This window comes from Natrix helvetica (genome assembly GCF_964273705.1).
Source record: "Natrix helvetica genome assembly, chromosome: 4".
Lineage (NCBI taxonomy): Eukaryota > Metazoa > Chordata > Lepidosauria > Squamata > Natricidae > Natrix > Natrix helvetica.
This window is the reverse complement of record NC_138550.1, coordinates 148,847,594-148,873,262: the sequence shown is the minus strand read 5'-3', so window position 1 is coordinate 148,873,262 and position 25,669 is coordinate 148,847,594. Positions and strand designations below refer to the sequence as shown.

General features: G+C 36.1%; 1 protein-coding gene across 1 annotated transcript; it reads left to right on the top strand.

The window, feature by feature from the left end:
• The first annotated feature begins 426 nt into the window (after positions 1 to 426).
• On the top strand, positions 427 to 24,924 carry EIF3E (eukaryotic translation initiation factor 3 subunit E). Its single transcript, XM_081952823.1, has 13 exons — positions 427 to 585; positions 4,802 to 4,916; positions 5,756 to 5,873; positions 8,404 to 8,446; positions 10,082 to 10,186; positions 12,557 to 12,682; positions 16,224 to 16,348; positions 18,740 to 18,866; positions 20,286 to 20,387; positions 20,854 to 20,963; positions 23,352 to 23,454; positions 24,191 to 24,325; positions 24,754 to 24,924. Exons 1-13 carry the CDS (start codon positions 496 to 498, stop codon positions 24,790 to 24,792), a joined length of 1,338 nt encoding a protein of 445 aa, XP_081808949.1. The 5' UTR covers positions 427 to 495; the 3' UTR covers positions 24,793 to 24,924.
• Positions 24,925 to 25,669: the final 745 nt, after the last annotated feature.

Here is a 25,669-nt window from a genome sequence, read left to right as displayed (position 1 = left end):
CCATATATACCAATATTTTCAACCGCAGCAACTTTTTTAAGATATGAGGACTTCAATCCCCAGAATTCCCTCAACCAGTATGCTAGATGGAGAAATTCTGGGAGTTGAAGTCCGTCTATCTAAAAGTTGTTGGGTTGAGAAACACTGCCCTATACTGCAAGATATGAGTTGTGAAGGCAATCCTAGGCGGAGAGAATTCCAGAAATCAAACCCAGCCGCAGAAACCAAGCCAATGCTTTGAAAAGCGGAGAGCGATTGCAAGGAAAACGCCCACCCGCTCTCAGGGATGAAGTTTTCACTGGAGAAAGATGACGTAAAAGAGAAGCATGCTCTATGCGCATGCGTAGCTCATGCTGACCGCTGAAGAACCGCCCAGCTGAATTCATCCTCTTAGAGATCAGTCAGTCCCGCCCTGAAAGCGCATGCGCACTTGAGGTTAGGCGTGCTGGCGGCGGCGTGCGTTGGACCCGCCTTTTCCTCAGCCGCCTGTCCAAGATGGCGGAATACGATCTGACTAACCGGATCGCCAATTTCTTGGACCGGCACCTGGTTTTTCCACTCCTCGAGTTCCTCTCCGTAAAAGGGGTGAGTGAGGCGACTCTCCGATCCACCACCGTCTGGGATTCGGGGCGAAATCTCCCCGGGAGTCTCGTCGAAGGCGGCCAGGCCCGGGGGAGCCTGGGCCGCCCCTCTGCGAGGCGCGGGGTTTAGTGAGGCCGGTTGCTCTATGCGTGGCGCGATAGCCGAGCGTCGCGAGTGAGGAAACTCCCAAACTGTGACTTTTCCCAAGCCACATTTGTAGATTTAATACTTGGACTTGTTCTCAAGAGTTGGCTGGGCACACATCTAGGACGTCCTGCAATGCCGGTATTGGGGATGGGAGACCACCATGAAATCCCAAACCCATGAGGGTGAAAGACAGCTGTTTTTCTTTCCCTCCCAATCGATTATATTTGTACTGCATTCGTCAAGGAAACGAATGCAGTAAAACAAACCTGTTTTCGATTAAGAGGTTTCTTTTGACAACTTGGAGCCATATCTGTAAATAATGGGAGGTGAGGCTTTTTAAAGTGTTAGAAAAGGACCGACTTGAGATCATCTCCTTCTGTGTAATGTGGAAGAAAAACTCCCGCATTCCAAATTTATTTATTTAGAACATCTATATTGCCGCCTATGGCTCAAGGCACCTTACAAGGATATAAGGATAAATATTCCATTTTACTTGAATAGTAAAGAATTTCCTAGTGCAGAAGAGCCCTCTGGGTCATAGGCCTTAAGCGTGGTTCTGAGGGTATTTATAACTGTTGTGCTGTAAGGCTGTTAATTTTAGGTGATAAAAGGTGTTTTTGTTGGACCAAGCCTGGCCAAAATTATTTCAGTGCTAGTCTGAATAAGGTGACCACAATCTGAAGTTTTTGGAAGTTGAGTGCATTAATTACTATTTCTAGTGTGTCTTTTATAAATTGACTTTTATACATAGTTTCTGGTGAATTTTGACAGAAAAGCAATTTAGAACTAAGGAGAAATATCTTAACTGTGAGATCAATTAAAGAGTGGCCTGCAGAAGTTGTGGGTACACCATCAATGGAAGCTTTTTAGAAGAGACTGGACAGTCACTTGTCTGAAATAGTCCTGCTGAAGCAGGGGGTTGGACTATAAGACTTCCAGGGCCCCTTCCAACTCTCTTATTCTGTGTTAGCTGGCATAGTAATTAGTGGGTTAAGAAATTGTTTCAATGAATAGGAAAAATTTCAGTTTGAATAATTAGATAATGTTAGATTAGAGCAGCAGAGTTTTGGATTTACTTCCAAAAGATACTTTGGAGTATCCGTAAAAACTGTTTGGTCTAGTAGTTAAGGCACTTAATCACTATCCAGGGTAGAAACCAGGATGCTCTGAGTTCTAGTCCCACTTTAGGCATGAAAGCCAGCTGGGTAATCTTGGGCCAATCACTCTTAGCCCAATCTATTTCACTGGATTGTTTTTGTGGGGAAAATAGGAGGAGGAAGGAATATTATGTATGTTTGCCACTTTATATAGCAATAAAGGTGATATAGAATTTAATAAAATGTCTGCAACTCTTTAAAGCATCTATTTCATGATCGCAGGGAAAGACATGACCGCTTTAAAAAAGTTAGGGCCAGAGGCTGTGTTTGTGTCCAAACATACTCAATTTTGGAGAGTTGGAGCTGCTATGGTGCTGTGGTCCTAATTCACTGTTATACTGGATTTGCAATTATTACAGTACTGTAATAGCTATGCAAATCTTAGAACACTAAAACCATCAGACTATCAATCACAATAAAGTTGTTGAGTTTTATCAAAGATTCATATAATATGTCAAATCTAATGCACATTCCATTCTGAGTTATTTATATTAAACTGAAATATTTTATTGTTAATAGAATATGCTATCAGCTGCTTTTTTGTATTGATACATCTATGTATAAATTTAATGCAAAGACAGAAATATAAGAAATTGTGTTTAGAAACATAACTACGTATGGAATTACTCGTGAATCACTGTAGAAGAAGTTTCCTATAATGCTTACAGGTTTTAGGCATTACTTAACCAAAGGAATATATAATGAAATAGCCCTTAGTTGTGGATTTCCAGTGTGAGGCCGTGACAGCTTTCTTTCTCTAGTCTGAGAGCCAATATAAGGAAGATATATACTAATAAATTGTAATGTTCTCTAACTTAATCCACCAAAATATGATTAGCACTTGTTTTTGAATATAACTTCAATATGTGTTTAATTGAAACTATAGATTACATGTGATATGGTAATATATTAAACGTATATACGTCTCAACAATTCTGGGAGGTTCATAACTATCAAAAATTGTACAATAAAGTCAATTTTAAAAAGATAAAAGATGGCAAGCATGATGAAGTGAGAGGGCTTTACATTTTGAAAATTACTTTGATAAAAAAGCAATCATAATGACTTGAAATTAGCAAGTTAAACTGAAACATGAAGCTAATTGCTCAGGTATCTTGATTTCTAAGAATAAGATTAGAGAAATTTTCAAATCATGCAAGCTAGGGTGAGATCATCCGTGGTTTTGGGGTTGAGTACCACCTGTACGCTGATGACACTCAGCTGTACATTTCAACCCCAAACCACCCCAACGAGGCTGTCGAAGTGATGTCCCGGTGTTTGGAAGCCGTCGGGGTCTGGATGGGGGACAACAGACTCAAACTCAACCCCTCCAAGACCGAGTGGCTGTGGCTACCAGCACCTCGGTTCAGCCAGCTGATACCATCGCTGGCCATAGGGGGCGAACAACTGTCCCCTGTGGAACGGGCGCGCAATTTGGGCGTCATCCTTGATGCCCGGCTGTCAATGGAGGACCATGTGGCAGCTGTGGCAAGGGGGGCGTTCCACCAGGTCCGCCTGGTGCGCCAATTGCGCCCCCTACTGGACCGGAGTGCCCTGCGCACGGTCACTCATGCGCTGGTGACGTCTCGCCTGGACTACTGCAATGCCCTCTACATGGGGCTTCCCTTGGGACGCATCCGGAGACTGCAGCTAGTTCAGAACGCAGCCGCGCGGGTCATCATGGGGAGTACACGATACTCCCACGTAACACCCCTCCTGCGCGAGCTGCACTGGCTGCCTGTGGCCTTTCGGGTGCGTTTCAAGGTATTGATTACCATCTTTAAAGCGCTCCATGGCATAGGACCTAGTTATCTGCAGGATCGCATCCTACCACACACGTCCCTACGACCAATCCGCTCACACAGGGAGGGACTCCTCCTGGTGCCGTCCGCTAGGCAATGCCAGCGGGCGACACCTAGGAGTAGGTCCTTCTCTGTGATGGGCCCAACCCTCTGGAATGACCTCCCCCCCGACATCAGAACCACCACCGACCTCCGCTCCTTCCGTCAAAAATTAAAGACTCACCTGTTTCAATCAGCTGGCCTGGCACTCTCTTAGTTTTGCCTCCCGGGGATATATTTTAATTGGGTTTGGGTATTTTAATTGGGGATGTTTTTTAGGGTTTCCATAGCATATTTATTTCTTGTACAGTCTTATCTCCTCCATCTAAATGTTTAGTATTTAATTGTTTTTATATTATTTATATTGTTATTCATGTATTTTATCTGCATTTTATCTGACTGTACACCGCCCCGAGTCCCTTTTTGGGAGAGGGGGCGGTTTAGAAATCCAAAGAAATAAATAATAATAATAATAAATAAATAGTTAATTCATAGGACTGTAATTGCATGTGGTATAATAACGAGTTCTCTACTAAAGGTTTTTAATAACTGGCAGAGCCCAGTTTTACTAATCTCAGATGTTGCTTCATTATGTAATATAGTAGGGATGCACATACACTAACAGTAGCAGCATTGTGACATCAACACAAGCCCTTTTTCTTTTTTACTTTAGTCAAATGTTGTATACATGCCCCAAAGGCTTTTATATAAGGGGTAGATCTTGTGATATTGCTTTCAGCATTCTGACAGAAGCTGTGGATACTGAGAATGATGAACTTGAGATCAGCAGATATATAAATTGAAATAATAAAAATTAAAGAAAACTGGCTAAATCCAGTGTTAAATTAATGCATTTTGGTTTGCTCTGTGCGATTTCTGATTTCTCAAGTCTTTAAATTTGTAGAACAGATTATTTAGGTAATCTAACAACTATTAATAAACTGTTTACCTGGTTGACTGTGAAACTCCTTGGACAAAAGGTTACAAAACTAAAGAATGATGTGACTGAAATTGAAAGAAAACCTAAAATTAAAAGAAAACATAGATATTCTTTCACATGCATAATTTTTTCAGATATACAATGAAAAGGAACTACTACAAGGAAAACTGGATCTTCTTGATGACACCAACATGGTGGACTTTGCTATGGATGTCTACAGAAATCTTTACTCTGATGATATTCCACAGGGTATGTGATTTGGTTTTAAACGGAACTATTGCATAATCTGTAATCAGTCTTCACAATTAAAAGCAATGAAATCTTATAGTAAATTCAAATGAAAAGGTGTAGAAGAAATATTCTATACATGTTCCATTCTATAAATTTTATTTATGTGTTCATCTGCATTTCCATAAAATCTGTGTACCTCCAGTTGGGTACAAGTAATCCTTGATTTACCACCACCAGTTTCTACTAATGCTAGAAGAACTTTAAAAAAAACTTTGGTTGAGTCTCTCATATTGTGGTAATTCACAGTTAACAAGCAAAGTTTTCAAATTGTGATGTCCTTCAAAAGGAAATGTAATAATAGTTCTTTTCTTGAAAAGAGTTGTTGCATTTTACCAAGCCTAAAATAGTAATGAAGTTACATCAAACTTGTATACAGTGTATCAAATTTGATATTAAATGATAATTTACGCCTATAATTATAAAATTTATATGTTTAGTAAAGTATGTACAATTAAAAGTAGTTGCAAATGAGGAATACATGAGCTGAGGTGGCGCAGTGGTTAGAATGCATTACCGCAAGCTACTTCTGTTCACTGCTGCAATTTGGCAGTTCGAATCTCACCAGGCTCAAGGTTGACTCAGCCTTCCATTCTTCCAAGTGGGTACAATTAGGACCCAAATTGTTGGGGGCAACATGCTGACTCTGTAAACTGCTTAGAGAGGGCTGTAAAGCACTGGAGAGGGCTGTAAAGCACTGTAAAGGGATATATAAATCTGCTATTGCTACATAGTATTATATATGTATGCATGAATTCAGAATTTCTGAGCATAGATCACTCACTATATTTTTCATTCAGCCTTACGCGAGAAGAGAAACTCAGTAGTTGCACAGCTACAGTTGCTTCAGGAAGAGATGGATCCAATTGTTAAGATGTTTGAAGACAAAGAAACCACACTTCAAATGCAGTCCACTAGGTAGTATTTCTACATGTCATTTTCTTTTGTTATACGTATCATGAAATGCTTCAAAATGTACTGCTTTCTTCAGGTAAAGCTTTTTTCTGTGGGTAAGCAAAGTAAGTCACACTTAATTGAGCAAGACTCCTTAGTATATACCGTATTTATCGGCGTATAACACACACTTTTCCCCCCGAAAAATAGGGGGCAAATGACGTATGCGTGTTATACGCCGATACTGTTTTTACAGTAGCCTGAGGCTGCCTCAGCCTCAAGCACACGTGACCCCATTACCCCGCCTTCCTGAGCGCGCTTCGCCGGTTCGCGTTCTGCGATCCCCAAAAGCAGCTGCTTTTCTGTGCACCTGGTGTTTAAAACATCCGGCTATCTATCTAAACGCCAGGCACACAGAAAATGACCACGGAGCGCTTCGCCACAAAAGCAGCTGCTTTTCTGTGCGCCTGGTGTTTAGGACATCCGGCTATCTATCTAAACGCCAGGCACACAGAAAAGAATCGCGGAGCGCTTCGCCCCAACAGCAGCTGCTTTTCTGTGCGCCTGGCGTTTAAAACATCCGGCTATCTATCTAAACGCCAGGCGCACAGAAAAGCAGTTGCTGTTGGGGCGAAGCGCTCCGCGATCCTTTTCTGTGTGCCTGGCGTTTAGATAGATAGCCGGATGTTTTAAACGCCAGGCGCACAGAAAAGGATCACGGAGCGCTTCGCCCCAAAAGCAGCTGCTTTTCTGTGCGCCTGGCGTTTAGGACATCCGGCTATCTATCTAAACGCCAGGCACACAGAAAAGGATCACGGAGCGCTTCGCCCCAAAAGCAGCTGCTTTTCTGTGTGCCTGGCGTTTAAAACATCCGGCTATCTATCTAAACGCCAGGCACACAGAAAAGCAGCTGCTGTTGGGGCGAAGCGCTCCGCTATCCTTTTCTGTGTGCCTGGCGTTTAGATAGATAGCCGGATTTTTTAAACGCCAGGCGCACAGAAAAGGATCGCGGAGCGCTACTCAGCGGGGTGTGGGCGAGAGGAGGAGAGATTGGCTGAATATTCTCTCCTCTTCCCGGACACCCGACTAAAACGCTTTCTTTCGCCCGTGGAAGAGCTCATGCGGGCGAAAGGAAGCGCTTTACTCAGTGGGGTGTGGGCGAGAGGAGGAGAGAATGGATGAGCCGTCTCTCCTCTCCCTGACACCCGACTAAAACGCTTTCTTTCGCCCGTGGAAGAGCTCATGCGGGCGAAAGGAAGCGCTTTACTCAGCGGGGTGTGGGCGAGAGGAGGAGAGAATGGATGAGCCGTCTCTCCTCTCCCCGACACCCGACTAAAACGCTTTCTTTCGCCCGTGGAAGAGCTCGGGCGGGCGAAAGGAAGCGCTTTAGACAGCGGGGTGTGGGTGAGAGGAGGAGAGAATGGATGAGCCGTCTCTCCTCTCCCTGGACTCCCGACTAAAAGTTAATTAAAAAAAGTTCTGAGCTACCCTTATTTTGCTTCAAAGTTCTTTATTTGAAATTTAAATTTTTTTCCTGAAATTTCCCTCTTAAAATGAAGGTGCGTGTTATACGCCTGCGCGTGTTATACGCCGATAAATACGGTATGCTTAAAGCTTTAGATCACGGGTGTCAAACTCGCGGGCCGGTGTCACGTGCTGGCTACCCCCACCCCAGTTTAGCGAAAGGGAAAAAAGTTGTGATATGTCACGTGATGACAGTATGATGCAAGTTGACACCCCTGCTTTAATTTAAATTTAGACAGCTACCTTGGCGTAGTGATTAGGGTGCTGGCCTAGAAATCAGAAAACTGAGTTCTAGTTTTGCCTCAGGCATGAAAGGTGGCTGGGTGACTTTGGGTCAATCAGTCAGTTTGTTTCTGAGCCCAACCCATCCGACCTGCTTGTGGAGAAAACGTGGAGGAACAAGGAGGACTAGGTATTTTTGCCACCTTGAGTTATTTATAGAGTAATAAAGGACTAAAAATCAAATCGCTAAAATATTTCTGATTAGAAATAAAATAGAAAATAATTCTTAGCAGATTTTATTTAAATTATGGGGCTTATTTAAAGATACACAAGCAATGAAACTATAAGCTTGTATCTTTCTGTTCTCCCTTAAGAGGAAATAGCTAAGATGAATGCCACATAAAATGTTAAATAATTTTTCAGGAAAATAAAAAGGGGGAAAGGATTAAATGGGAAGGTGGTTCCATGGTGCTGTTTCTCAGTTGCAAGCATATGATTTTTTTTGTTCAGAAGAAAGCCAGGAGAGATAGAAAATAGTATTGACATTTTCCTATTCCCTGTGCATTACCTTCAAATCCAACTTGATTACATGCTGTCAAAATATGATTAATTGTGGTTTGTTGCCTGGGTCAGTTCATCATAGTTAAGTGTTAAGCAAGGTCACACTTATCGTTGCTTTAAAGGAATAGATTCATTACCATAAAAGGTTGTGCTGAATGAATTAACTATTACAAACACATTTTATTTATTTTTAAAGATTCATATCATAGTCAATGATGGCATCATTATTAATTTTTATTTATTACAGGGATGGTCGGGTGCTATTTGACTACTTAGCTGAGAAGCATGGAGTATGTATTTATTATTAAATCTGTAAAACTAAATTAAACTTTTATTTTTATCTTGCTCTGTAAATGCACCTTGTGAATCACACTTAACAGAAAATGAACAACTGTTACATTTGATTTTTAATACTGATATTAAATATTCCTATCATTGTGATTACTTGTTATAAATTTAAATTTTATAATTTGGAAATTAAATTATTTTTGATATGACATAATGATTAATAATTATCCTAAATTATGGTTAGAAAGTATTAGAATAATTACTTTCTGTGCAGGCTGTAGCATTAATTAGTATTCTGAAATAAAATAAAAGTAAAAATAAAATCAGAATACAAAATAAAGAAACAAATACCTGTCTTCCGTTCCCAAGGTAATCTTCTAAATCTCTTGTCATTAATCCACTTTATTCAGTTAAGGTATTCAGGATTATTCTTGCAAATCCTTTAAGCTCAGTGGTAAACCATTTTCCAGGCAGCTTTTTAAAGACTGCAATTTTCAAAAAATACAGGCAGCCTGATTGAATTCACTTCAGACATTAGTAAATAAGGATAAGTAGGTAAAACAAAATAAGACACCCTCGTCCAATAACAGAGCATGGATAATTCTGAAATTGAATTATTACCCCAATTCACTGTGCTCTGTTTTCATCCATTTTGAACAAAACAAGGAAACCTATCTGTCGAAGTAAGAGTTTTAATGCAGGAAAACGTAGTCAGCATGTTTAGTTCATTTTAGGAAAATAAATTAGATCCCAGCCTAGTTGTTTCATAGAGTTCTTTTTTGCTGACCAAATAACTGATTGATTGTAGGTGTAATTATGTCTCATTCTGGACCTTACATAGTTAAAGCTCATTTCTATACTTGGTAAATTACTGTCATTTTAGTATTCCAGTATGTGGCCTAAATATACATCTTAAGATGATTAGCCATGTTAATTGTAAGAGAAATATAACAATTTTAAACATTTTTCTCTGTTAAAAAATAAAGTTTAATAAATTATACATATATTTGGGAGAATCTAAGTAGCGCATTTATAGTAACACAGACTCCGTACAGATAGTGCTGGATTTATACCCAAATTTGGGCCTGGAATTTCAGTTGCTGAATGATGTAGTCATTAAGTGAGTCAAATCCCCAGACCATTAAGCAAATCCAGCTTCCCAATTGATTTTGCTTTTCAGAAGCTGGCTGAAACAGTCAAAAATTGTGATCACATGACTGCAAGACACTCCAACTGATAAATTCAAGTCAGTTGCCAAGTGCCCAAATTAATATCACGTGATCACAGTAGTATCGTGATGGTTGCAATTTCAAAGACAAGTCATAAGTCATTTTTTCTGAGGTGGTCAAAATGAACTGTCCTTCAATAGTTTTAAGTCGGGAACTACCTATAATAGGTTTCTGTGTTTAGCCTGAAGTAACAGGACAATGTGATGTGAGCATGTTGTTATGGTTTTGCCATTGTGTGGTTTTGTAGTTGGGGTTTTATTCCTGTAAGCCACCTGGAATCACCATGGGGAAGTTGGTGGTCATAAAATTTTTGAAACAAACAAATATCCAATTACAAATTTTCAAATAAATTTTCAACCTTAAATATTAACTTATTTCTTCATATTGCTTATTTTCTATGTTTTTCAGTTCAGGCAAGAATATCTAGATAGTCTTTATAAATTCGCAAAATTCCAGTATAAATGTGGTAATTATACAGCAGCATCAGAATATCTATACTTGTTTAGAGTATTGGTAAGTATCTTTCTATTATACTTTTACATTATTGTCCAACTTTTAACTAGATCTTCTAGGCAGTGGGTGTATAATACATTAATTTAGGGGATATTTCATATGGAGATGTCACTATTTTTGATAGAATATTGTCATTTTATATATTACAGAAGTTTTTATTTCACTTTATTTTTCTAAACACTCAAAAGTACAATTCATAACATCATTAAATCCAAATGTTTGTCTGCTACTTTTACCTCCTGAGAACCATAGTAGCATATTAAGGTCTGCATGTTTAATTATTAAGAGCAGTCTGGAAAGGTTGTATTTCTGACTTGCCTGAATAGAAATGCTACATTTGTTTTAAATGGGACAATTTTTATAGTTAACTAAAATGTTAAGTTTGAGGAAGCTTGATGGCTATTTTTAAATTTTCTTGTTATATATTGTTCTTGAACAAATGTATCTGTGGTTGCTAAAAATCAACACTGACTTGTTGGCTCATAATCAGTATAAATTAATTACCAAATACATAAACCTAAGGGTTGTGCATGTTTGCATTTGATTCCAAAAATGTTTCAGAGGACATAGAGTTAACTTTTTAAAGTAGGTGCAATTTTTTTTCCTGGGATTGTGTGATATCAGACAAAGGTGACACCATGTTGAATTAAATCAGAAACACTGCACAGCCTCAATAAGCAACTATGCAAATGACAAATATCGGTTGTGTGTGCTTATTATATCTGTTCTTGAGGAATATCTCTAGATTGCTTGATACATTTTGTTCAATGATTGTATGTATAACAAAATTTGGTTTAAATAATGTGGCAATCCCAGTGGTGATGTTCCTTTCCTAGAAGAACCTATCTACTTCTAGCAATGTCCATGTTTGCCCCCACCTCAGAAATGCCAACTTTCTGACTTGCAAATAACTATGATTTTTAATCTCATGAAGAAAACTAAAAACTCAAGTGTCCATAGTGTGGATTTAAAAATGAGGGTTATTGATTTATTTCTGATATTTCTGTTTTTCATTTGTTTACTTGCTGAGTTTTTAGTACAGTAAACTCTCGTTTACTGCAGTACCAAATATGGAGGTATGCCAAAGCAGCATACCATTAGAGATCTGGTAATTTTATGGTGGGAAAAATAGCATTATGTACGTGCATTTAAATGTGGATGGACATATGGTTAACCTTGTAGAAGATTTCACTAAAGCAGGAGTTCCCAACTGGGGGTGCTCACATCCCGTGGGAGTGTGAGATGATAGTCCAGAGGGTGCAAAAACTTGGGTTTAGAAGTTTCAAAATTATAGTGTATATGCATATAATTATTGACTTTTTTAAGGGATGTGAGGATATATCAGAAGCGTTCTAAGGGTGTGGGGTATAGAAAAGGTTGGGAACCCCTGCACTAAAGAATAGAAATTTCCACTACTATAAAGTTTATGAAGTGGATCTGTATCAAATTTTATTTTCTTTGATGTCTATGGATACAATATTTAGTCTATTGAACTGAAGAAAGGTATAGCTGCTTTTGTTCAAATATCAAAAGTTTATGAAAAATGCTGCTTAGGATAGGTTTAAGCATTGAGCTTTTCTTTTTACTATTTTATTTCACATCAGTATTATTTGATTTAATAACCTTCTAGTAAACTCAGAAGTTTTATTTGCATTTCCTTATTCCAAGACATAATATTATTTATAGGCTAACATGGAAGTTACATGCTTTTTTCAAGTATTTTTTTAAACTTGGAGAAAATGTAAGAATTGATCAGAAATGACCAGAGATCAAAAGTATGCTTTCTGAATGATGTGGCTTTAAACTTTGTTTTGTTGCCTTTATTCAAAATGACAGGAAAGAAGAAACATAAGTAGAATATTACAAGTGCCATTATATTACATCTTGGTTTAAAATTTATAATGATCCAATCAGTTAAACAGTTAGTAGCCTGTTTTCCCATCTAGATTTTCTTCATTCTGATTAGGAAATATTTTTCAGTAGAGTTGAGGTTTTACTAGTTAAGCTTTAAACCCTTTTAAATTAGTGTGTGAAACCCCAAACTACACTGAAGTATTGTTAATGAAAAGATCATTATTGCTTGAATTGAAAATCCTGTGCAGAAGCTGTGGTTGCCAATTCTCCAGGCTTTCCTGTTGTTTTAATCTCCAGCTGAATCTCCTTGGAAATGCCTACTGCTGATTGTTTCCTTGAAAATCAAAACTGATTTACTAAATGAAACACAGCCCATTTTCCCCAAATCGTGGAGCAAGTATGTCAATGGCATATTCTCTCTCTGCTGGTGCCAGCAAGTCTCTAATCAAAATGTTTGACCTAGAGAAATATTAAATTATTGTGGTTATTGTAATCGGATTCACTTATTTAAAACAGGTTCCATCAACAGATAGAAATGCTTTGAGTTCTCTCTGGGGAAAGCTGGCATCTGGAATTCTGATGCAGGACTGGGATGCTGCCATGGAAGACCTTACAAGGTTGAAAGAGACAATTGATAATAATGTGAGTTTGTTTTTGTTTGCTTCACCACATGATAAAGATGGGGGAAGATACCTACTGTATGTTGACATATTTAATACCAGTTCATGTTTCCCTCAGATTTATTTTTATGACTATGCTTTTCAAAGTCTGTTTCAGAGAATATTTTCAGGTTTTTTGCATGCCTGGAAAATGAGCTAAATTAGTTAATTATTGATGACCTAATCTTAACTGAAAGAAGATTGGAGTCCTGCTTTCAGAATTTCAGGACTAATTCAAGTAGTTAATTACCAGGAGGGTCCAAAAGTGTGAAAGAAATATGCATAATAGCACTTTCTGTTCCTATATTGCTGTTGTACTTGGAACAATATTGAAATTTTTTTTTAATCTCCATGGAGAAGCATGCAAAAATGCATTGTATAGGTAATAAACTGCTGTTCTAGGTGGAAATAGAAGGAAGATAGTGCTGGAAAAGAGTTAATAATATATTAACTATATAAAAACTCAATTGTATCTTTCAAGATAGAAAAGTTTTTTGGAGTTGAACAGGAAGGAGCAAGGAGAATGAGTAGGTCATAGAATAAAAATAGAAACAGGATAAAACATATTTATGTTATCTTTAACGTGATCTTATCCTTTCCCACTTTCAGAATAGATTATAAATTGTAATCTGGTTATAAATCAACATATTTCATGGTTGCCTACCTCTTCTTTTTTGGATGTGTTAAGCAAAAAGGATGAATACGTTTTAAAATTTCAGGTCTTTTGACATGTTATAAAACATACTTTTCAAGGTGAGGGTAGAATATAACAATCCTTTAAAAATGGAACATTTTCCTTTTTTTAAAAAGTTAAGAGTTAATACCTAGCAACATAGAATACAAAGTTATTTTATTTTAAATCAAGGATTTGGGCTATTTTTGATGGATCTACATCGTTGAAGATGCCAGCCGAACTTTGTTTTCCTTACTGATCTATCTTTTTAAATATTAATTGTAGGTATGTATAGTATATTTTTTATATGAATTCCAGGGTTGTTTTGTAATGAAATAATTGCACTTCATTAAAGTTTTTGAATTGGTTTCAACACTGTAACCAAGCCTTCAATAAATTTTTCTCCCATTTCTGCTATATATTTTCCTGACGACAGTACTATCCCTAATAGTGCATTCTGTATCTTTCTACACTCTGGCACTCTGCTTGTTTCATCCAGGCTAACTATTTCTGCATTGCAAACAGCCCAGGCATTAGCATCAGAAATTTAATATTCTCTATCATTATCTTTGTTATACCTCACCAGTGATAGAATGCAGAAAGATGTTATTGATTTTTTTCTTGGCACTGAGGATGCTGATACAATCTGTAACATTTCTGGAAAATTTCTCAGTGTTCTTGATAAAATCCTCTTTATAAAAAAAACTGCCACAGAAACAAACCAAAATAGCCTGAAATTAAGTACTTCTGGGAGCAGAAGACATGTGTTAAAGGTGAAAATAGATGCTATTTGCCTTCCAGAGGCATCTCCCATTTCAAATGTTAATGTCATTGCTGATGTGGGATGTACTCAAAGACAACACCATCTAAAAATCTATCATTTTATTGCCAAATTTCAGCAGCGCAAGTTATAGCTACAAATGGAGTCATGTGAAGTCACATTTTATGACTTGTTTGCTCCTGCAACAACTAATGGGAAAAGTGGCTCTTGCAGTGGCTACTTAGCATTGGTTAATTTATAAATTTGTTTGGCTACCCATCTCATATATATGACTCTGGGCAGCTAACTGTAAAAACAAGATAAAAACAGTAAAAACAAATTTAAAATTTAAAAACATCAATAGCATAACATAGTAGCCAAGAACATATCATATAAACCACATTCATGTTTGCAGAATCCCAGTGTGTGTGGGAATCCCAAGTTTTTAATGCCACGTGAAAGATCAGCAGGGTAAGGGAAGTCTAATCTCAAGGGAATTCTCTTGTGGAAGGACCCAGAACATGTCTTTCCTGCCAGATATAACAGGATAGGTAGACACACATGTGTTGGTTTCGTTACATAATATAAAGTACAGAAAGTCTGTATTTACAATGAACAGTATGTGGTAAGTGAGAAAAAAGCAGCAATGTTCTTTGTTTGCTTTTTTGTCACTTATAAAATGACACTTGTCAGAATAGAAGAAAAATAGAAATGTAATGAGTTGGAAGGGACCTTGGAGGTCTTCTAATCCAATCCACTGCTTAGGCAGGAAACCCTATACCATTTCAGACAAATGGTTGTCCAATCTCTTCTTAAAAACTTCCAATGTTGGAGCATTCTCAACTTCTGGGGGCAAGTTGTTCCACTGATTAATTGTTCTAACTGTCACGAAATTTCTCCTTAGTTCTAGATGCTACACTCCCTGATTAGTTTCCAACCATTGCTTCTTGTCCGGCCCTCAGGTGCTTTAGAGAATAGCTTGACACCCTCTTCTTTGTGGCAACCTCTTTTATATTATATAATTTTAATTTTAATATTAAAGGTAGAAGATGTTGTATTTTTGGAGTATAAGACGCTCCCGAGTATAAGACGCACCTTAGTTTTTGGGGAGGAAAATAAGAAAAATAATTCTGCCTCTGCTGACCGGCATCCATGGTATTCAGCTGGGTAGCTTCATGACTTGGAACACATGTTAACGAAGTCAGCCAATGAATAGACATAGCAACTAAGTCAGTCATTGAGGACTATTTGGACTCTGAAATAGTATTTGTCATGTGAACTATAAGGAGATAGGAAGGAGCCTGGTTTAGCTGAGAACTGAAAGTGAAACTGCTTGTATTTTGCTTGCATTTACTGCTATCTTGGAAAACCTGCTTTTAGTATTGTATATTATTATTATTTTGAATCCTGCTGAATCAGTTACTTGTATGTGCTTTCTGAATGTGATTGCTGCTGCAGACTCTAATCAGCCAGGTCAGCTTCAGCACTTATTGCAGCCTGATTCAGCATAGCAGAATAAGAAGGTAGCAAGTTGTACAACTAATCTGTTGCAGCCATCTTAGTGAAAGGAATTCAAAACTGATGTTTTTCTATCATAATTTGAAATGGAGTAAGAAACAAGCTAAAGCTTTAAGTGATCAACGGGGGAAATATGTTCTTTACTGGTTCTCTGCACCAATGGGGAAGAATTGCCAGCTAGGCTTGAGGGAGGAATCAAGTGGGCCTAGCTTGGAATCATTGATCATGATATGCCCCCAAGCCCATGAAGCCTTATTTGGGCATTCCCAGGGGAAGGCAAGCGGTCTGATGACATTCTTGTAACATAGGTGATAAGCAATATAGTTACAGTCTGAGGCTATTCATGAGTGATTCTGATTGCTTGTGCCTGACAGTCATCTCAGCTGTTTCTCAGAAACAGCTTTTCTGAACATTGGGGTATATTCTTGAACAGTATGGGATCAGTCATAGGGAACTGTTAAAAGTGAATATTCTCTCTTAAGAAACATTTATTTGAATCCTTAGCTTCCCAATCTGAAAATACAACAAGCTTTAATAGGTAAATAATTCTAATTTTATAAATTTCTTTTTCAGTCCGTCAGCTCTCCGCTCCAGGCTCTTCAGCAGAGAACATGGCTCATTCACTGGTCCCTCTTTGTTTTCTTCAACCATATTAAAGGCAGAGATAACATCATCGATCTCTTCCTTTATCAGCCTCAGTGAGTTGTGTTGAACTTACAGACAACATGTATATAGAAAGTTATTCAACATCTGAGCATATTAAATGTTTAATCAGAATATTTAAAAGTTACTCTATCTTTTTCAGATTGTTCAAATCATGCAGGAGAAAAGTTTTTGGCTAAATAGTTTTCCATACATTTAGTTCTTAAGTCTGAAGTTCAGTTCAAAGTGTTATAGAGAAACCAGTGTTCTTCTGAAAGTTGTAATAGGGGAGCATGTAAAGAAGAATATTCACAACATTTGACTTGATTATGGTATATTCTTGCAGTAAAATTGCTATATTATAAGATGTGCATATTTTCAAAATAATTTACATGCACTTACACGCCCCCTCTCTGCTAGTCATAAAGCAGTTCATCTTTTTTTCTGGCTACTGACTCTTGAAAAAGCTGTTGATGATACTATAAAGGAGGTGACTCAATACAACTCTTAAACCAGGCACAATTTTTTGAGGCTCCTTTAGAAGCCTGGAAAAAGTTTAATGAATAGCAGATATGTACTATGTTGGGCAATTCCAAAGAGGGACTTCTGAATCACTTTTACAACATTTTGTATAAACCTGTGGACAGGATTTATTTTTTTAAAGAGGAGAGTAGTTTTTTTTTTTATTTTAAAAAAATCAACCTTAGTTTAGTATTGGGTACATTCATATTTAATGTCTCCTACTGGAGGGATCTTTAATAATGGCAATCCAAGGGAACTTCCAAGAGGTGCACAAAATTCAGTTTTGGGCCGCAAGGTTGTCTATAGCACTTCTATAAAATGATTTGTTCTTTTCAGTATGTCAGAATGGTTGAATTTATATAACATACTATGCCAAAACAAAGCAAACTTACCATATTTTTCGGAGTATAAGACGCACCAAGATTTTGAAGAGGCAAATTAAAAAAAAAGTTTTTGCATTCTGCAGACCTCACAAAAAGGGCTCGTTTTTTGCAAAAACCGGCCTGTTTTTTTCTCAAAAGAATTTAGCATGCATAGCCTTTAGGAGGCTTATAGAGTGCTCCTGGGGGCTGGGGGGGCAGAATTGAGCAAAAAAGGCCAGTTTTTCACTCATTTCTGCCCTCCCAACCCACAGGACCACTCTGAAAGCCTCCTAAAGGCTATGCACGGCCATTTTGGTGAAGGGGTGGGGTTTTGGGAGGCAAAAATGCTGTATTCAATGTATAAGACACACCCAGATTTTCTGCTTCTTTTTTGAGGGAAAAATGTGCATCTTATACTGTGAAAAATATGGTAATTATTTCTTAGCATAGCAAGGAACTGTTCTAATAGTACTACCGTTAATAGTTCCATAGTAAGGGACACTTACTATTACTGCTACTATTAATATTAGTAAGGAACTCTGGCTAATGGAAAATTTGTAAATATATGTAGGGTCATACTGAATACAGATTTGGCTGTCAGGAAACAGTTCTTTGTTGATGAGCAGAATTTGTTAAATCCATGTCAACTTTGAAAGCTGCTAACAAAGCATTTCATGGATATTTCTTTTAAAAATGGCTGGAGCTAGCAATTGATCTTTATCTTTTAACTTGAAGCTTTTTTGCAATAATATAATGCAGGAGTGAGTGAAGGAATATTACAGGTAAAACCTTTTAGTAGCATCTGGTGTAAACATAGAAGATCATTTCTCCTCTGCTTTGGTTACTGAAACTATATTACATTTAAAGCTATCAATGATTTTAAGGAACACAGGCTATCAATTTCCTTGAAATTGGGTAGTGATGTAAGTGTTTCATGAGGTAATGCACTGATCCACTGCCATTGCACTGTATTCCAAGGGCATATGATTCATCATAAGTTGTGGCCGTTATATCCAACAATATGTATGATTTCATTTCTAGATTGAACTCAATTACCGTCCTTCAGATGGTTATAGTAAATTATTATTACTGCATTCCAAATATTTGCGTCATTTTTCCACCTGTAACTTTGTTTTGTACAATGGCACTGAGCTCATATTTTGTGCCAAAACCTATTGGTGTAATTGGGTATAGGATGCTTAAAACTAGTTCTTGTTTTGTAGCCTCTGATACTTTGAAGATGTTAGCGGTTTTGAATGGAAATTCTTTAAAATTATTGCAATCACTGGTTATGTGTACTGCATTTTTAATTATATTATCATGGGATAAACCTTTAGGTCCATAGGCAAAAAAATTAAGTTTCATTTGAAGACCAACTTTCTTATCATTACATTAAAAAAAATCTCTTTCAGGTAATCTCTATTTATTGCTTGCTTGTTTAATCTCTAAATGGCCCTTGTTTGGCTACGTAAATACGTAAAGGTTGGGATTTTTCTAGGTTCATAACAAATAATTGCATTCTAAATATTTGCTATCTGACTAAATACTATTCTATTTGTTCAGATATATTAATGCAATTCAGACAATGTGCCCACATATTCTTCGATACCTGACTACTGCTGTGATAACAAACAAAGATGCTAGAAAACGAAGGCAGGTGTTGAAAGACTTAGTCAAGGTTATTCAGCAGGTAAGGAATTAGTACATTTTTACAATTACTGTGAGTTGCTCAAGATTTGTTTTAAGTTATTTTAACAGAAAATAAAATTTGGAGTTTCTGTGCTATAGGCAAATAGGTTTTCAGTGTATTCTTAAACATTCTTAAACAACCTTTGCATTTACAGCATTTGTATTAAAAGTAATACATTGGTTTTACTGATTTTCATTGATACATGTCCTTTGAAAATGCATCTAGGCACATACATTTTAGACAGGTGAACTAAACCAAAAGATGGAAGCCATTTAATGTGTGTGGTGACCATTAAAAAATAAAGCAGCCCCAAGATGCCTTAGAAATTTTAACCTCCGATTGGACATCTTTTTCCCTGATGAAGTTTTTCTTTGCAACTCTTGTCTTCTCAGCAATGCATATTTGAAGAAGAAATGATTTTGGGGTCAAGTCCTAAGTGGAACACCTCTAATTCAGTTAAATTAGCCCTACCTTATTCATAAATGTGTTGCATGGCAAATGATAGGTGTTTTGATCAAATATATCGAGAGGGACAATTAGATTACAAAATATTAATCTGCCACATTTTAATAGTAAGCAATGCTGTATGATGAAGAAGAAGAGAAGAATTAATATATTTCAGTGTCTCTGGGCAGTTTGCAAATTTCAAAACAAGTAACAGTACAAAAGCAGAAAACAAAAGTAGAGGTCTTTTTTTTCTATCTAACTTGAACATAAAATGCTTTCTTGCTATTGATACCAGATCATTCTTTAAATATATCAGAAGTTAAGTAAGTGATCTTAGGAAGAAAGACCACTGCAAAATAATCATTTTATTCATATACTTATTTAATATACAACAGTATAAAAAATCATGGAACAAGGCATTGAAAAACCACTTTGGTATGGTTTCCAGGAAACACACTTAGAAGAAAAGTTCACGAAGTCACCAGACTTGAACAGTTCAATTCATTATAAAGATAACTCAGAATCATGAATTTGAGATGGGCAACCATATAAATGGAAATAATGAATAAGTAATATATTTGAAGAAGAAAGATAATTTAAAATATGCAGTCTTGAGTAAAGATGTATAATTTAAAGAGCATAACACCTTTGTACGTCGCCCCGAGTCCCTGTGGGGAGAGGGGGCGACTAATAAGTTCAAGTAATAAATAAATAAATAAATAAATAACTATAATTAAAGCTGTATAGATAATGCAAGCTTTTGTGTGTTAAGAATTCATAGCAAGCCTCACTATAAATGTTTGTAAGGACCTTGATTCATATTTAAGGTAACGTGTCAAATGGCAATTTTATCTTAGTAGTTTAAAACTGATTCACTTGTGTTGTTCTAACTTGTTTTGCTATACATCATATAGACATTGAGTATTTACATATGTACTTACTATATTGTACAATTACTCTTAAAATATGCAGGAATCCTACACCTACAAGGATCCAATTACTGAATTTGTAGAATGTTTGTATGTGAACGTTGACTTTGATGGAGCTCAAAAAAAGCTGAGAGAATGTGAATTGGTAAGAATCTTTTAAAAAATAATTAACCTTTAAAAACCAGTAAATATTCACTAGTTATATTTTGTGTGGACTTAGATGCATATGAAATGGGAGATTTTTAAAAGACTTACAAATTTATCCTGTAACAAAGCACATAGTTTTAAATGGTTAAATTCTGAAGTTAAGTCAATAGCTGTCTTTATTTAAACTTGAAGTTAATGCAGTATGCTTATAATGTTAAATCGTTTTATCCAAGACTGTAGATAGATATATCTGAAGCTCAGTAGTATAATGCTTCTGACTCCTTTTCCAGAAGCCAAGAAGAACATGTTGCAGTATGGCTTGATTACCATATAGAATTCATTTTAAGTTTTGCACCTTTGAGGCACATTGTCATTTAAAGGAGATGCTTGCTTGCAAGTAATCTGTAATCTTGGCTTCCCCCCATTGCTCTGCCAATGTCTGAAAATATATTATGTCTTAACAGGTTCTTGTGAATGACTTCTTTTTGGTGGCCTGCCTTGAAGACTTCATTGAGAATGCACGACTCTTTGTGTTTGAGACTTTCTGTCGGATACACCAGTGTATCAGCATAAAGTAAGGGGATGTTAATTTCTAATATCAGATAAATATTGTGGAGATACTTAATTAGTAACTGAATTACCAAAAAGGAAGAATCGGCATACTTAATCAGATGACTGTAGTTTAAAAAATATATAATTTATGTTTTATTTTATATGTGATCTAAACTTTAAATTCCACATAGCTTATTGCTATCTGGCAGAAATAGCGCGTTTTCCCTCAGGTACCAAATATTGTGGAATCCTGCATTCCTGTATAGCAAATAAAAGAAAATTGGGAAAGCAAGAACGTTCTTTGAACATAAGTATCATAGTTACAATGAAAATATACACATAAGATCAGTCCCTGCAGCATTTCTTTTGAGTTGTGATTGTCACAGACAACACTGATTATTTTTATGGGCGGGCAATCTGGTATTCCAGAAATAGTTTCGACTACACACACAAACCTTATATTGACCACACTGGCTGGATTGTTCTGACCTAATACCCAAAACATGACAAGCACCATATTGCTTAATCCTGGTCTATGCTATTTTTTGTCCAGAAAGTATTTGGACAAGGGTGACTTACTCATAGGTAAGTGAACAATATAATGGCTTAAATGTAGCATATGCAAAAACTGATGATGATTTTGTATAACCAATACCAAATGTGCCATTTTGTGATCATTAATTCATTCTGCACTGAATTAAAAGATCTAATTTGCTATGTTGGTTAAAAACACCATACTAGAATCTGAAAACCTTGAATTTCTGTCCTGCCTTAGGAATAAAACCAGCTGGGTCATTTGGAGCCAGTCATGTGTTCTCATACCAAGGAAGAAAAAAAACTTCCTTGATATGAGAGAGAACAATTATTTCACCAGAAGCAAGAGTACAGATTTCGTAAACTATTGCCAGAAAGGCAATATGGAACACTTAAATTGAAGGCAGATAGAGATTGCACTGGGAAACTATTGAAGTAGAGATTATAGTGTTGCCTATTGGCCATGTAACAAATAAAAAACCTTTACTGAAGCCTGGTAGCTAATAAAAGTAAGCTTTATAATTCTCTAATTAATAGAAAACTAAATGAAATGCTAAGAAGTTTTTGGAAAGTTACAGAAATGTCATTTTCATAACATATAATATGTTAATAGGACAACCAATGCTGTTTCTTATTACAAAGAACAAGATATTTGGAATAAGTTTTGTCATGAAGTGACATCTTTGTAAATCTGACAACAGTAGTTAAAAGGCTTCTTTTGACATTCTTAGGTCTCAGAACAAGTGATCTGATAAAGCACATGAAAGAGATTTCTAATGCTTTATTGCTTGAATTAATACAAAACCTTCCTTAGAGCAATTATTTCACCAGAAGCAAGATGGACATTCAGCAGATGGGATAAGTTTAGGTTTTTTTAGTTATGGGTTATTTGACTAATGGCTAAAACTGTCCCATCATCCTATTAAAACAAATTCCTTCAACTCTCAGGAATATTTTTTTAAAACCTACATATTTATAAAAATATACTTATATGCATTTGCATTAGCTGCAGAATTCCAGTGTAGTCTGGGTGACAAGTATATAGTCTATAATGTGCTTTCATTTTAAGTTTTGCAATTAGACAGGCTCTTCTTTTCTTTTGAACCCTGAAATAAGCGCTTAGTCTTATTTTCGGAGAGGTCTTATTATTTTTGAGTTGCAGGAAGTGGCGAGCGTGGTAACCTCATGGCTGCTGCTGTGTTGCAATATTTTTGGGGAAGGGCTTATTTTAGCGTATGCGCTCAAAACCCCTATTGGGCTTATTATCCAGGGAAGTCTTATTTTCAAAAAATAGGGTAGGATTACATCTAATTTTGTTTTCACTGAATATACTATAAGATTCATGAGTTATCCTGGTTTCTCTAATATTGGACTGCCTTAAAATAAATTGAATGGACAACAAGATACACTTGCTGACTTAGAAAATGATAACTGCTTGTTTTTATGACTACGTTGCTGTTTATTTTTTACAGTTTACTTGGCAGGAAAAAAAATACAGGATTGTACTGTGGATTTTAAAATATCCTATTAAAGATCTGCAAACAAATAATAACTTTCTTTTACGATACATCTGACAGATCGCTTTTTTTTATGTTACATTTAGAAATTCTAAATTATATTTAAAATGATAATTAAAGTTTTAATCTTTAGACATTCTGGGAAACTCAATTTTGGTACAAGGGAACTTTGCCTTTCCATGTTTCCATTTTCTCTGGTTGATGCTGGGTCAAGATTCAAAACTAAACTGGCAACACTGTAGGAATTGTGAAATAGAGTATTTAGTTGTTTAGCATAAATCAGTATGATTCCAACCCAGAAGTAGCACAAGATCAAACAAAGAACATGATTCTATTTTTTTTTATTTCTCTTTCCTCAGTATGTTGGCAGATAAATTAAATATGACACCTGAAGAAGCTGAGCGATGGATTGTGAACTTAATCCGAAATGCAAGGCTAGATGCCAAAATAGATTCCAAATTGGTAGGTTCCATATAACACTGTAATCTGACTTAAAGTGAATTCTTAAAACTCATTAGCTACTAAAGCAAAACTCAAAGAGCTTCTTGTAGTTTCTACTCTCTATGTGTATTTGATTCTAATGATTAGTATATGGTACCATCCTAAAATGAATATGTAGTGAAGGCTTTAGATGATTTAGACCAGTGTTTCTCAAACTTGGCAACTTTAAATCCTGTGGACTTCAACTCCCAGAATCCCCCAGCCAGCATAGCTGGTTGGGGAATTCTGGGAGTTGAAGTCCACAGGACTTAAAGTCGCCAAGTTTGAGAAACACTGATTTAGACAGTACTATGTACTTGATGTCTTTTTTGTTAAAATACATTAATCTGCATAAAAGAAATTAGCCATTAACTGTGTATCTCATAGGGTTGTTGCTAAACTTTGGCAACAAAGTGACCATGTTTGGACTATATAGTTTGGTTTGGGGGAAGAAGACTGAAATAGAAGATGATTGTCATATGAAGACTTCCCATTCCATTCCCAGACTTAATTGAGGAATCAACATTTGAGAAAAAAAATATTGATAAGTACTAGAAACTTTAAGGTACAATGCACTAATTTATGAAGAATAGCTTAGATATTTATTTCTACCCATGAAAATCTATAAACCCTTCAGTTTTGAATGTGATCTCTGCTAAGTATTCAGCTTGTAATTCCTTTGTGAAGTATTGTAATATGTTTATGGGATTTCTTTAAGGGCCATGTGGTTATGGGGAACAATGCAGTATCTCCCTATCAACAAGTGATTGAAAAAACCAAAAGCTTGTCTTTCCGGAGTCAGATGCTGGCTATGAATATTGAGAAAAAACTAAATCAAGGCAGCAGGGCTGAGGTAAGCAGAAATATAATGTCTTTTTAAAAAAATATTGAATGCAAAGAAGGAAAACAATCTATAAAGAGAAATTTGGTCCAATTATCATTCTCAGTAATTCAAAGACACATAACTAGACATTTTAGAAAGGTCAGGTGAAGAATTGAACAAAATTAATTGATATAAGCAAAATAAGGAAGATACATGAAATTAAGAGCCATGAGTTTAAAAAACAAAAAACTGCACATATACAAAGGAATGTTGTCATTCTTTCTTTTTTACATCTACTTTTCCTTTTTATGGGATTCATAGTTGCCTTCCTTTTGGGAAAATATGGCATTTTCTGATACACAAAGTCAAAATGCTCTGTAGCTTTGCTTATACTAGTTTCATTAATTAGGAATGAAAGACACTGTTTTTTAATTTATATTTCTTTATTCTTTTTAAAGGCACCTAACTGGGCTACTCAAGATTCCAGCTTTTATTGAAATGTTTCTAAAAGGAAACGAAAACACCAACTTTCATTTGATAAAGATTTCAATTATGTGCTGTTTTGAAAAGGTGATAATTATGTAAATTTGGCAGTACATATTAATCAGAATAAAACTGGCTACTTTTAATTGGTTGGCTATCTTTAATTGGATTTGTGAAAAGGTTTTATTCAGTTCATCAAAACTAGTGATTTCTTGAAAGCTTAAAAAAAACAATTTAATTTTAAAAATTACTTAAATTTCAACTCTGAAAAGCCCCTCGTGTGATATAGATATATGTATATGAATGATAAAGGTTCTGAATTTATTGGTTAAAATTGAAAGATTTTATCTTCTCAAGAGATAAATTTATTGTGTTTTCTTGCCCCTAGAAACCAAATGTACATATGAGATTATTGAAACTATCATTAAAATACCACAAGTAGGAAAAGTCTGTATCCTAAATATTTACAATATCTGCTTTCAAATGGTTTTGTGTAATTAGAGTCATTACAACTTTAAAAGATCAACAGTTGCACGACAAAGCATTGCTTTTAATGTAGAAGTGATAAATCAGTGAGTGTGGTTAGTGAGTGATTAAATACGGAAAAATAAATGGAGAGAACTTCTGTCAGTAACACGTAACAAATGGCAACATTATTTAGCCCGCTCTTCTCAGACAGAATAGGGTAAGATTACAGGACAGATGAAATTCACTGAAAATTTCCATACAGAGGAGCCTGTCTAGGGTGCCAGCAGTGTTTAATGAACAAGCACCGATTTTAATAATTTAATTTTAATAATTTAACAATTTTAATACCAATTTTTCTATCAGCAAAACTTCTATAAAGATTTTGACTGGCAATTTGTAATTTAGTGTTATGAGAAAAATGAG

Bases quoted from the DNA above. Each gene is read 5' to 3' on its own strand.
- EIF3E (XM_081952823.1), top strand. From the start codon at position 496: ATGGCGGAATACGATCTGACTAACCGGATCGCCAATTTCTTGGACCGG. The intron at 4,917-5,755 runs GTATGTGATTTG...TTTTTCATTCAG, and splicing joins CTCTGATGATATTCCACAGG to CCTTACGCGAGAAGAGAAAC. The intron at 16,349-18,739 runs GTGAGTTGTGTT...CTATTTGTTCAG, and splicing joins CTCTTCCTTTATCAGCCTCA to ATATATTAATGCAATTCAGA.